Source organism: Vidua chalybeata, chromosome 6 (assembly GCF_026979565.1).
Source record: "Vidua chalybeata isolate OUT-0048 chromosome 6, bVidCha1 merged haplotype, whole genome shotgun sequence".
Classification (NCBI taxonomy): Eukaryota; Metazoa; Chordata; class Aves; order Passeriformes; family Viduidae; genus Vidua; species Vidua chalybeata.
In genome coordinates this window covers 29,761,568-29,775,524 of record NC_071535.1, presented here as the reverse complement: position 1 = coordinate 29,775,524, position 13,957 = coordinate 29,761,568, and the positions used below count along the sequence as shown (strand labels likewise).

At 38.3% G+C, this 13,957-nt stretch overlaps 1 protein-coding gene and 1 long non-coding RNA gene across 7 annotated transcripts in view; one reads left to right on the top strand and one right to left on the bottom strand.

The window, feature by feature from the left end:
• The window catches only part of LOC128789753 (uncharacterized), a 49,737-nt gene extending 47,629 nt beyond the window's left edge, over positions 1–2,108 (bottom strand). For 3 of the 4 annotated variants that reach the window (XR_008431517.1, XR_008431518.1, XR_008431516.1), the window contains exon 1: positions 1,989–2,108. This is a non-coding gene — a long non-coding RNA (uncharacterized LOC128789753). Of the gene's footprint in view, positions 1–699; positions 1,217–1,988 lie in introns of those variants that run through there. The other variant, XR_008431515.1, reaches the window with a different exon arrangement.
• DPH6 (diphthamine biosynthesis 6) overlaps positions 1,297–13,957 on the top strand; it is a 199,018-nt gene continuing 186,357 nt past the window's right edge. For all 3 annotated transcript variants that reach the window (XM_053945920.1, XM_053945921.1, XM_053945919.1), the window contains exons 1-3: positions 1,297–1,565; positions 5,980–6,074; positions 8,362–8,555. In XM_053945920.1, the coding sequence (XP_053801895.1) occupies positions 1,543–1,565; positions 5,980–6,074; positions 8,362–8,555 (312 nt within the window). In that variant the 5' untranslated portion in view covers positions 1,297–1,542. The remainder of the gene's footprint in view (positions 1,566–5,979; positions 6,075–8,361; positions 8,556–13,957) is intronic.

Genomic DNA, 13,957 nt, shown 5'->3' with positions numbered 1-13,957 from the left:
CACTATGCATTTATTTTGGAACATTTATCACTATAACAAAGTGCTTTTTCTAGAATGCTTTCTTCCATCTTATCTTTTCCTGGGAACTTCATACTCAGCACTCTATATGCAAGGAACTAATGTAAAGCCTGAGTGGTAGAGATTGTTATACAGCATTGTATAATACCATGTTACAGGGGACTGGTAAGTTAGCACTCACAATGCATAAAGCATTTATCCCAGCCTGGAGGAACAAAGCCTTCTGTGGTATCTGCAGCGTTTGCTGCAACTAAATTCAGCAGGAACCATGAGCGGGCATTCCTGGTCACTGCAGGTGGCAGGCTGGCACTGGGGAGCCGGGCAGCCCCTAGGCTCACCCTGAGGCACTGTGCTGGTCCCACTGACCCTGCACACCAGGCTCCAGCCAGGGTGAGCAACCAAGCGCACTCCAGTGGCTTCTTGCCCCATTTTAGCCTCACAGGCCCTAGGAACCAAAGCCCGGAGAGAGGCGGGCCCTTAGGCTGCTTCTTGAAACTGCCACAATACCAACAGCAATGCCTTTGTCTGCTGATACAGGACTCCTAAAGTTAGTCTAGCAATAAAGTTTCTTCGAGAGAACTAACCCACGTTTCTCCTGTGACATGAGGGAAATAAACTTGTGCGTCAGGTGTCGAAAGACTGGGCACCTGGGTAAGCTTGTGACTTAGCTTGCAAACCTACAGGGGTGTCTGTCATGGCGGGATTGCTCAGAAAATTGGCCCAAACCAGGGATCAGATGAGGAGATCCGATTTTCGGTCTGCAGCAGCTGAACCCGAGGATGCAGATGGACATTTTGTGCTCTCCTGCGAGCGGAGAGCAGCGAGGCAGCCTGGCCAGCTCTGCCGTTCAACCTGCTCGCTCCCGCAATCGCTGCTCCGCGGCGACTTGTAAAGCCCCGCAGCAACTCCTGCCCTCCCAGCGGGCCCTGCTGTCCTCCCGGCCCCGGGCCGCGGTGGAGTTGCGACCGCGCCCTACAGTACCCCCGCCGAGCATCCCAAGGGGAGGGGGTGGTCTCCTTCGGTCGGCCCTGCTCCCTAGGCAGCAGTCACTTGGAGCAGGTCCGTGGTTCTTCACTGAAAGACAGAAGGCAATACACAGGCACGGGGAAGCGGCAGAAGGGCGATGCCCTCAAACGGGCGGCCCGGGCCTGCCAGCGCGGCCGCCCTGCCCTCCATAGGCGCCCGGCGCTCTGCCTCCGCGGCCTCGCCCTCCTCCCGCCCGCCCCCGGGCCGCGCCCGGGCCGCGCCGCCCCGGCCAGCGCGCAGCACCGCTGCGGAGGCAGCGCGCCTCGCCGGGCACGGGGGCCGGCGGCACGCCGAGCCTCGGTCTATGCAGGCAGTCTGCCGGCCTGCCCCGGGAGGAGGGCCCGTCGAGGGGAGGCGGCCAAGCGGTAGCGGTAGCAACGGAGGAGCCGGCGGCGTGCGCAGCCCAGGGTGGCTGTGCGACCGGGCTCCTTCCCCGCTGCGCTGGCCGGCTGTCGCCCAGCTCCCTGTCAGTGTTACCGCCCCCGGCCTGCGAGCAACATGAGAGTAGTGGCTTTGATCAGGTAACGCGCTGACGGAGCGCCTATGTGAGCGAGCGAGGGGCGTCTCGCAGGCGGAGAACGGGCGCGGGGAGAAGCCCTGCCCGTCCGGGGGTCGCGCTCCACCCAGCGCCACCTGGGAGACCCGCCCGGCCCTTTCCGCTTGGCCTTCCCGCCCATGCGTTTCCTGCTACCTCCCTTTCCTTGGCTCGGCGACTCGTTGGCTCTGCCCGTGGCCTTTGGAGTGGCCACCTGCGAGTGCCGCCGCGGGCCGGTCCCTGCCTGCGCGCAGGGAGGGACTGGGACAGTTTCTTTTCTAGTTCTTCCTATGTTACTGAAGAATTCAAGAATAACCGGTGTCTTTTTAAAATTAATCAAGCAAAAAACAAACATCCCCCCCCCAACCAACCAACAGCCCCCCACCCCCTCAGCTAAAACAATACGTACAGTTGTTTGGCCCAGTCGCTTGCTCTCCGATATCCCGGTCTGCCGGGTTCTGCCGTCTGCAGCGCGGCGAGAGCTGGAGCCGCCCCGGCCGCCGGCAGCGCCTTCGCCGGGGGCGCAGAGCGTGGGCCGCACGTCCTGCTCTAAAAAGAGGGTTCTGCTCATTTGCAGTTCAATATGCAGGTGCTTTTGTTTTCCAAGTATCTTAAGCTTTTTCAGGATAGATTTCCTCAACTCTTAGTGACAGATTTTTGTAGTGTGTTTTTTGCGAGAGATTATATTTTGCCAGTTTTAAAGTGATTAAACTATCATTTCAAGCGTTGGACACAGCCATGTGTGCCAAGGGTTACTGTGTTTGCTATCTTTCCCCCCCCTCCCAAAGCCGTCCCATGTTTTTTTAAGTTTCTTTGTTAGTTTCTGCAGTTCTTGTAATTTTTTTTTTTTTTTTGAAACTAACATTTTCAAATGTGTTTTTCTTGAAGAAACAATAGTTAATTAAAAAAGACCAAGCTAGGAAACCTCTAAATGGAAAAGAATTGTGTAGATGTGAGCTGTGTATTTTTATTTTTGGGTGCAGTAGCTATTAATTAAGCCAAAACATTTAATGTATTAAATTCTTTCAGGGGATGTCTAATAACAAATCTGGTTGAAATTGGGGTTTGGCCACAACAACTGCAAATCATTCCAAACCTCATGCAGAGGAGAAAATACAGGAAATGTTGTCTGTTTTTCTAGATTTGCTCAAATGTGGTGTAGGGAAAATCAGCTTCAATTTTTTTTTATTTTATAGATAAGACTTTGTCTTTCAGGATTATTTACTTTGATATTCTCAAAGCAGAGGAATGTGTTAAAAGGCAGGATGGAATAAAATCCTATAAACAGGTTTCTAACACAATTGCTATTTTAATGGTCTATTTTACAAGGATGGATTTAGTTTCAGTAATAGTTTTAAGAAGAGTTTTAAAGAGACATCAAAGTGTCTGAAGTCTTTGTAATAGAGCTAGGCAAAGATCAGAGGGGGGAGAAAAGTATTTGAAAAGTGCTTCTTACTTTTGCAAAGGTCAGGATTATGTATGAAACTACTTTAACCTGTTTTTTTTTTTTCTTGTAGAATGTTGGCCACACTAAAAGTTGATAGTCTTGTTTTAAGGGGGTATTTATGGGGTAAACCCTGCATTTTGTTTTGTGCTAAATAATAGACATTTAAAAGCCAGTCTTCAACCTGAAATATGGTGTTTTTCAACTCTTTAAAATTCTTCTAGAATTTTCTTAACTGTAAGTGATTATACTTGTCTATAGAAAGGAATTTTGCTCAGAAGTCTTTTATAGGTTCATATCTTCACGGTTACCCAAGTATTTTTTCTTCTGGTATTTTGTTTATAAGCCTGCCTGTTAACATACTTGCAGAAACCTGGTTGGCCTCACTTTTGAGCTTTCTACAAAAGAGCCTTGTGATTTTTTTTTCTATGCTGGGAATTGAGAGGGGTCCCCAGACTATCTCAGTACTTGTCTTCATCTCCTTTCTGTGGACTGTTCTGAGTTCACCTTCCTCCCATGGGCATGGGCTGTCTGGTTTCATTGGTCTTAACCATATTCTGTTTTACCTTTAGTTTGGAAGGCTTGTAGGTGGGCACTATTTCGTTTGTTTCTTGGTACTGGTAGTTTTTAGGGCTATGGTAAATAATACAGAGAATAAATAACAGCACAGTACCATGTGATTCAGTGAGCACAGATTTCCACCTACTAACTAGTGGGCTAATGTAAGCAATATGGATATCAATATGCATCTTAAAATGTCTTTATATGTATATATATATATATATGTATATATATACACATATAAATTAATTGAAAGGATGAATAGATTTATTCCAGTGACATTTTAATTTTTGATTTCAATTAAAAAAAAATATTAAAATGCTGTAAACAGCATAGGCAATTGTCTATTGTCATACAATTATTTTTCTGAAGTGCTGTTTATAGCTGAAATCAGAACTAGTGGGAGACTTTTATTTTTTTAGCATCAAGTAATTCAGAAAGAAAAGAGTCTTTGTCTCATTACTATTAAGCCTGGAAGTTCAAATTATGAAGCTATCAAGAACAGTGTCCAAAATTAATGAATGTATGATTTTGAATTTTTTTTTTTTTTTGCATCTGTATATAGGTTAGAAGGAAGTTGCTGGTATGCATTAGAAGAATGTTAAGTAGAGATGGACCCTCAAAGTAGGAATCAATCATATTTATATTTACTTTTTAGCACTGAAACAGAAGCAACTGCTTTATGAAAATGTGTTAAGTACAAAAGGATGCCACGTTTTACACTATTGATACTTCAGGTTTGAATTACACAACAAATTAAAGACGGCATACAGAATTTTTGCATGGATAAAAGCAGAGATTGAGGGGAATAGCTAAAGGGTTACATTTCTCTAGGGCATTTTCAAGCTCTTGCATAGAGGGCTAGATAAAAGGGAGAGCTTAAAGCTGGAAATTCTGAAGAAGTTTATTTCAAAATCACAGAATCATTTTGTTTGGAAAAGACCTCCAAGATTGTCAAGTTCAACATTTGACTGATCACCACCTGTCAATTAGACCAGAGCACCACGTCCAGTCATTTCACACAATGTCCAGTCATTTCTTGAACATCACCAGGGGTGGTAACTGCACTACCTCCCTGGGCAGCCCATTTAAATGCTTGACAACCCTTCCCATGAAGAAATTCTTCCTGATGTCCAACTTGAACTTCCCGTGGTGCAGCTTGAGGCCATTTCCTGTTGTTCTTCACTTGTTTTCTGGGTGATGAGGCCAAGCCCCACCTTGCTCCAACTCCCTTTCAGGTAGCAATAGTAATAGTGTGACCGCAAGGAACACAATGGTCTATCGTAGGGAGGACTGCTTGTACTCTGTGTTCTCCTGTGCATGTCTCAGTGATTCTAAAACAAAATGCAGTTTTACAGAGCTTGTATAGATCTCTGTTGCAGTTCCTGCCATGGTTTTTGTGCCTTGGCATTTAAAGAAGCTGCATAGAATCTCCACCTGCATTTGTATTTCGAAGGCCATGAGTCTGAACATGGATCTTTTAAGCAGTGTGTATTCTAGAGCATTTTTATTGTAGATTGTGATGTTTCTTTTTCTATTGTTTAAAATCCATAGAGATAATTTTTCAGTTACATCAAGAGAGCAGGATTCTTTCCTCACTGATAGCAGAAAAGGTTCCTGTAGATCTTGAGCTAATGTCAAAATAAATTGTATTCTCTGTGTTGGCCTCAAACAAGAGTATGGTTATGTTGCTTTTATATTTTTTTACTAGCATTATTAATTTTTATTTGCAGTGAAATGCAGTAAAAATTCATATGTTCTATGCAGTGTCAACTGAAACTACTGTAATAATTAAAGTTTTTGAGAATGGCCAGTATGTTCAAAATGTTGAAGGTTTAGGCAACATATCCCATGAAGGAGAAATGTTATTCCTGACATAGGATCAATGAAGTTGGAGAAGACCTCTAAGGTATTGAGTCCAGCCATTAACCTAACACTGCCAAGTCCACCACTAAAATGTGTCCCTAGGCGTCACCTCTGCATGACAGACCTAATTTAAAAGGATTACTAATTCTGGCAACTCGCTGGAGCAGATTTTGGGGTTTTGATCCAAATTAACTAGTCATGAGTACAGAGTATTTCATCTCTGGAATAAAAGACAGTCTTTGAAGACATTCCAGTGTCAGTGGCTCTTCTTCATGTAATCTCTGAGATTAATAGTAAAATACAAAACTCTTTATGTGCTTCATGGTTACTGTATTTAGGCACTATACATAGGTAGTAAATGTATGGTGAAATAATTCTTTTTCTACTCTTACTATTCTACAGCTTTTCATATTTCAAAACTTTATAAACAGCTCTGATAATACTTATTTTTGAACAGCTAGTTAAAAATTATAAGGGGCTAAAACTTTTTTCTATACTTTTAATTGCCACTATTTTCTTTTCTTTACAGTGGTGGGAAGGACAGTTGTTACAATATGATGCAGTGTGTTGCTGCTGGGCATCAGATTGTTGCTCTAGCCAATTTAAGACCTGCTGAAGATACAGGTATGAAAGACACATTTCTTACAGGAATTTTTTTTAAAAATAGATTAGAAACAACGGAATCACAACCACGTCGGAATTAAGTTCCTATATATGTTTTTTTCTGGTTTTGCATATTGAAGGCCAGTATAGAAACTTGAAAGAGGTATAAAAAAGAAAATGCTATGAAGATGTATTAAATGTATTTTACCTTAAAGGGAAAAAAAGCCCACAAGAAGAGAACATCAATTAAAAAAAGGCTTACACAATTTGAAAATGAGAATATTGATATCCTGGTGGTAAACAAAGGGGTTGTGTGAGGTCAGTAGCACAAATACTAAAAGCTGATATATGATGTCATCAACCAAAACTAGCACTGTACTTCTAGAAGTGCTCTAAACTGGTGCTAAACTAAATGCTGTAAACCATTCCAGCTGCCAAAAATGTGCCATTGTGCTGCTGCTCATCCATTTTTATCTTTGTGTGTCTTTCTCTATGATTCTACCTCAACATCTGTGAACTGCATTGAGGACCTGATGTGGGTTGGAATTGACCTTGATGCATGTATTTTTCCTGCTTTTTTCATTCCTTTTAGGCTGGAATGATTTTTTGATCAGTTCCTCATGGGCTCCACTTTATTTCTGTGAAAAAGGATGGGAGAAACTCAGGTAGTCAGTGTGAGGTGAGAGGGTGAACTAAGTATTTGTATATTGGACTGAAGTACAAATTGAAGTGAGACTGGAAAAGCACGTGAGTTGTTTCCAGTTGGTAGGGGAGAACGCTAAAGTATAAAGTATGTTAACTAGTTTCACTGTTCAACATATGTTAAGCAGTTAAGTATGGTCTTTGGTAATTTTATAGTAGGAGGGTACACAGAAAGGGAAGGAAAAAGGGAACTGCCATCGCAAATGAGTCACAGGCAGAACTGGCAAATGCTAGGAGAGTATAGGAAAAATTTATTTTCTGGGTAGCTAGGACATAATAATCTCTAATCTTGTTGAAATATGTTGTCTTCAAACTAATTTATCCTCATCAGAAATGTAGAATATTGTCATTAAAATCATAAAATGCTCTCTTTAAGTATGTAGTTGGAAATTTTATAGAAAGTTAATTGAGGTGCTTCAGGCAATAGTAGATTCTATGCCATTCTTTTTATTTTATCTTGTACCACTGTTGCCTGGAGAGTCTCAATTAATAAAGAAACTGTGTATGCCAAGCAGAATATCACTTAAAGAGCTTGTCATGTTCATGTATGTTGAAATCACTGAAATTTCCTTTAAATCTACTCTTCTGGTCTAGGTTGGTTAATTGTGATTAGGGGTTTGGATTTGTCTGTTTTGCACAGAACCATATCTGTTGTGTGGCATCAAAGGTGACTGACCTAATTCTTACATCACAAATTAGTTATCTTGGTCAGTTACAGACCTTCTTCTTTGCAAGATGTGCTACACAGGTATACAGCAGAAATGCTGTATATGTCTCTGAAATGTCTCTATGTAAATTCAGAGAAGTACCAGAGTTACAAATAAGCATTAAAATAGTGAATTGCGTTAGTTTGCAATAAAGTGGAGATTTCACCAATAATGATTTATTACTTTATCAATCTATTAGAAATATTATCTGAAAAAAATTACGTGTAAATGATTTATTGTATAGTTTGTGATGTAATTCTCATTTGTGATACCTGCATTTTTAGCTGCTTTTTCCTTATCTGCTGGCTACAAACTGCTTGTAAGAAAATCTGGTTAATTTTTTTCTCATGGTTAAGGAAATAAGCTTTTTGCTCATTAAACAGAGTCAAAGCATTATAGTGATTTACTTTTATTCTACCTAAGCAGAGATAGTCTCGTTTTGTGATGACCATTATAACAATTTTAATAGTTAAGTTTTTGTAAATTTTGACAACCTACAGCTTGTTCTCAGTGTTGCAGTACATTACAAATTTCTTACCTGAGTATGTTGAAATACATCTGAGTTTGTGCCTCTGACCTGTGTTCCTATTAAAATTACCGTGTGAATGGAAGCAGAATTGAATCGATAGGAGATTTTTTGGATGAAGCAGGAAGAAGGAAAGGCACCACAATTTGCAAATAGGCAGCATGTTTGTGACAGATGTCTTCCTCTCCATACGTCTGTTGGGTGGAGAAATCTATTTTTTTTCTTTCCATGTTTATAGTGGTGTTGTCACCAAACATCTGTTTGTGAACTGAAAAATATTAACATTTAGATTTTCTCAGTACTTTGTAGTATTGTGATTATCTGTAATTGTTGCAACAATGTAGCTAATATGGTTGTTTCTTAATTGTGGCAGGGCAGACTGATGAATTGGACAGCTATATGTATCAGACAGTAGGACACCACGCCATTGACCTATATGCTGATGCATTGGATTTGCCACTCTATCGTGGTTTTATAAAAGGTACCAGTGTAAATACTGGAAGAGTGTATACTGCATGCCAGGAAGATGAGGTTGAAGATCTTTACCAGCTCATGAAACTTGTTAAGGTATGCTGATTGAAAGCAATTATATAGTAGGGGATAATTATATTGCTTAATTCATTTATGAATTTAAGTAAATGATTCACTTAGGTATTTAAGGAAAACTATTAGAAAAAAATTGAAGACTTTCACAGGTTTTATTTCTATTCCTTTATTCTTCCTTGCACTGTAAATGTATGGCATAACTATATTCCTTTCCCCCCACTGTAAAACACACTTATTAGTCCTCATTTCAAGCCAAAACCTTTTTCCTATTTAATGAAAACACCTGTAACAGGAGCTTGGCATGTACAACAAAAAACATAATTGTGACAATCATCTGTGAATAGAATATTTAGCTTATTTTGCACCTGTAATAATGTATTGCTTGATTACTGTAATGAGAGATCTTTTGGGTTTTGTGCATTTGTCAATGTGTGGGAAGTCATGTCTAGACATTTCCATTTGAGTACACTTATGATGTCTAAACCAGAATCTGTTACTTGTTTGTATGTTGCATGTCATTCTCCAAGTATTACAGAATGTTTCACAATGATGGTTTTGATCCTGGTAGCCCTGTGATTATATTCTAATATATGACACAATTGCAATAACATATATCAATCCTTTTTAGCTATAAAATGAATTAAAGAGACACAATGAGCCCACTTTCTAAACCACTTAAAATTTATTCTCTGATATTTTTCAAAATTTTTCATATAGTACTTTATTTCTACTAATACTAAATTAAACCTCATTGAAAAAAATAGAAAACCTTGACTCTAGAGGTTTTCTACAGTGTTTGAGTGAGCATGCTGTGTCCATTCTAGCTAATTGTGTTGATTACTGCAGTGTGCAGTTATTAAAACCAATACACTGTTCAGAAAATCATAACTGCTATTTTAAAGAAAGTAAATATGTGATTTTATTGATCAAACTGGTATAGACTACTTAATGAACTTCAGATAAAGGTGTCTGTAGTCTTCCTGTCAGGTATTGCACATTTTCCAGCTCACTTTCCTTCATTAAAATGAGGATTGAGATTCATGAACCTAAATATTTCAGGCTTTATTCTGTATTCAGTTAAAAAAAAGTCAAATTGCAGATAAGACCTAAGAATGTGGTTTGAATGCAGAGTACTTCCTGACCCATCTTGATCTTGGAGTCAAATGTTGCATCTTGTAAACTTTTTGGCAAGGAAATTCTCTTCTTCTAATGTAAAATCAAGATCATAGGCCTGTAGACTACATAACATAGGCCAAAGACTACAGAACAGGAGAATAGTTCATGTAGGCAGTACAGCCTCTAGTTGTGCTGGGGAGGCTTAGGTTGGATATTAGGAAACTTTTCTTTACTGAAAGGGGTGTCAAGCATTGGAACAGGCTGCTCGGGGAAATGGTTGAGTTACTGTCTCTGGAGGCATTTAAAAGTTGTGTGGACTGAGTGCCTAGAGACATGGTTTAGTGGTGGACTTGGCAGTGTTAGGTTAATGGTTGGACTCAATGATTTCAATGGCATTTTGCAACTTAAATGATTCTATGATTATGCTATAGAGTGCTTCACAGAGGTTTTAAATGGAATGTGCATATCCTGCAATACGGGAATCAAAAGAAATATGATACAGCAGCTTTAAATTATTTTTGAACCGCGATAGTATTAGAAATTAGAAGGACTGGTATCTACTGTCTCTTAAAGCTGCATGCTAACAGCTTTCTGCTGCTGGGTAAGGCAATAAATTACTGATAAATTTAATTAAAAATGGGCAAATTAGTGGCAATTAAGATGATACTTCCTCTGCAGTTTTTGCTGTCTTTGGAGGAATGGATCCCTGACATAAATTAATGCTAGTGTTAAATCTTGACAACTTCTACTTTGGAAGTTTGTACATGATAATTATAACTATAGCTGAAAGAGATGTTATCATGTTGTCTGGAACTAAATAACTATTTATTTCCTGTATAGAAATATTAAGCCCACTATATGATATCTTCAGGTTATAAATATTAACAATATAGAGCCGTAATATTAGACATTGTATAATGATGTCTGTACAACCTAGCTATGAAATGTGGATTAGAGCCCCGACCTAAACCCAAAATCCGGGATGCAACATCGAAATTCTGATACAAAAATTTCAGTAAGTGTCTTATATATTTTGATGAATAATTGCAAAATTATGAGGAGAAATAAACTACAGCAACTGTGGTATTTTAGTTTTAAGAAGACTACTAAGTTTTTACCTTTGTGTTAGCAATAACTTAGAAAGCTTTCTGGTTTTATTTTTTCACAATTTTTAATAACTACTGTTTAGCAGCTTTACTATTTAAGTCTTAATCGCTGAGGATTTTGCTTTAGGAGTTTTTTCCCCCAGATGTTAATAGTTTTAAACAGAGAAGTCAATTTGCATTCTCTTGAAGGGAGGGGATGAATTCTGTGGAAGCCTTGTCAAACCCATCTTTGAGTGATTGTAATTTTAAAACACTGGTCAAATAACATAGCTCTTTTTTTCAGCCAAATGGTTTGGGGCCAGGACTACAGGAAAGGTGTGTCTAAATCAAAATCGCATAGTGTACCTTACTTTCCATTGGCAAAGAATGCTTCTATTGCAAGTACTTATTTAGTAAAAAATTAAAACAAAACACAGTTCTGCAAAACCCAGGACAACAGTCCTGTTCTAGTTCATTTGACTCAGTGAGTGATACTGACTGTCATTGACTGTAAAGCTATTAATTTTATTGTCACAAACCCAGGTGATTGATAGGTATAAAGGAAATTTATATCTAATTTTTAGTTGCCTAATGCCGTGTTTTAGATTCTGCATTCAGTACATATTGTGAAACATATCCGAGTATTTATATGATGTCCAAATATATCTTACTATGCAGTCTTCACCTCATAGTAGAATATTTACTTCGTGAGACGTGTAAATCCTGAACTCTAAAGAATAATTTATTCTCCTCTCAATGTTACTGAATGAGGATTACTGATACCCTTGTTTGGCCGTGTTTGTTATTGTCCGTATTGGAGATTTTGCTGGCCAAGTCTGTAAGCACTAGAGTTTTCTTAGTTACCTGAATTATCTTTTAGGGGTTTTATAATGGCACTGTCTTTGAAATATGGTGAGAAACTATATTTCTTTTCCTCTAGTGGCAGGAAAGACTGAAGCATGAAGGCATTTTTTGTGAAACTTTCATACAACATTTCAATTGAGGCAGTATTTAACTGTTTTGTCCCCTTTTCAACGTAATTATGGTCTTGTTCAAGTGATACAGTGATGTTTCATGCGTGCACATACAGAAGTGGTATTAGATGGGTTGAATGTTGGATTGTTTTCTGTATCTCATGAAACTATGGCTAAGCTTTTGTTTAGGGCAGTGGTTGTAGCAGCTTCCAGACTAAACAGACCAATGTAAGATACTTTATTTTCTGTAGACAATTCTGTCCTCTTTCAAATTTGTTGCCTTATCTACTCCATAAGTCTTTGCCTTTGTTTGGTAAGTTTCCATTGCTGAAGTAATTTGTAGAATTCTCGAACTAGGTAAAAATGTTTTTCTTCTAGCTCTTCTTTTTCAAATTTTTGATAACGTGCTTAATTGCTTTTTCTTAAATTAGTATTTTAAAAATTGATAATTTTTGGGGTTTTTTTTGTATTTCCTGATGTTTATTTTAAATCATGCAAATGGATTTTTAGTGGATTTTCAGTTTCAACATGTTATTTCTGTCAGAGTCCTTTTTGTGGATTTAGAACGTTCAAGCTTTCAAAAAATATGGAGTACACTTGAAATAAATTTATATATTGGTTCTCAGGACTGAAGCAATATTAATTATTAAATCATCTATTGATTTTCATCTGAAAAAATAAATATTAGTATTGGATATATATGATGTATGAAACATTTGAATAATAATAGCCTTTGGTTGTGACGCTGTTTCATTTCATCAGTGAGGTGGAATGGAAGAAAAGGAGATTTATTTTCTAAAATATCGTTGCATTTTGGAGCAATGATTTTACAACAGTCAGTCACTAAGAATAAGTAACATTTTTTAGTTACAGAAATAATGAGCTTAATAATACAATGTGACTCCTGTATTTAATAATTACTTTTTAAGAACAGGATCATGATTTTTTTCAATGGTCCAAGTCTGATGTTTAGTGAAGACAGAAAGTGTTCCTGTCTGAGAGTAAAAATTACAATAGCAATGCCATTTTAGATGTTACTTAAAATATTTTATCTCAGACAAAGTACTTGAACTGTGTGCATTCAGGTGGAATAGAAGTAACTTAGGTCCTATCAGTATTCAGTGAAACTCCCTGAGATTTCTTCAGAAACAGTTCTTCAGGGTTTAAGATGAATGGATGAAATATAAGGTTATTTTGTGGCCTTCAGATAGGGCACCTAAAACTTTCAGTTCCTTGATATTGCTAATAGTCTTCCATGCTAGGGAAATAGTCTTTCTTTTACCCTTCTCCAGAATTCAGCTGCTGTGGGCAATGGGTGAAATGAGTTCTCAGATTCAGTGTGATTACTGGCTTTCTGTGACTTTTGTACAAAGATTTAGGTGCTCTTACCAGGAAAAATACATGAATAAATGTAATATAGTATTCTGTCACAGCATTGCTCCATTGTCTTCTGTTACAAGACTCATATTATAAAAGAAACTGAAAAGTATATAAGAATAATCACTTGGTTTTTAGTTGTATGGTATACGTGCCTTCAGTTGTAGTATGTACATGATAAAGACTAGTAGTTTAGTCTTAACTCATACGAACAAGGTTCACAGAATTTCTTTGGAGTCTTAAAGAGGCCAAATAATTATTAGTTGTGGAATCCTGATTGACTTGAAGAATCTGTAATCTGAGGTCCTCAGCATGCTCTTCACCAAATTATTTTTGGTAAAAGGAAAAAGTAGGGAGCTTTCTCCTCTCACTTAAAGGATTCAGAGAGTTCAGAGGTGTGCAGAAGAGTTCTGTTCTACTAATCTCCCATGTTTTCATTGAAGAAAATCTGGTCTTTTCCTGTTATGATTTTAATTATCTGTAGATATATGGATTAATACCTCAGAGTTGTATTTCTCAATATTTTGGGGAAAGATTAAATTATACAAAGAGATACTTTTCTTTATACTGAATTTCCAAAATAATCACTCATCCATAATTTTTTTTTGCCTACATTGTGATTATTGCAAATCACTGTGCCCTTGCTATATTGATAAGATTATCTTTATATCTAATTCAACAGTTCAAATACAGAATTTTTGTATGGCAAGTGAAATTATAGCATAAGTATTGAAAAAAAAATTGTAAAAAATCTTCAATGCCCAGTTGAGGGAAACCGTGGTAGATAAAACAATCACAGTTATTGATTGGGCCTCTAGTAGTCATGTAGATTTAATGAACATTTGGAGACCACATCTCCTAGCATAGTTCT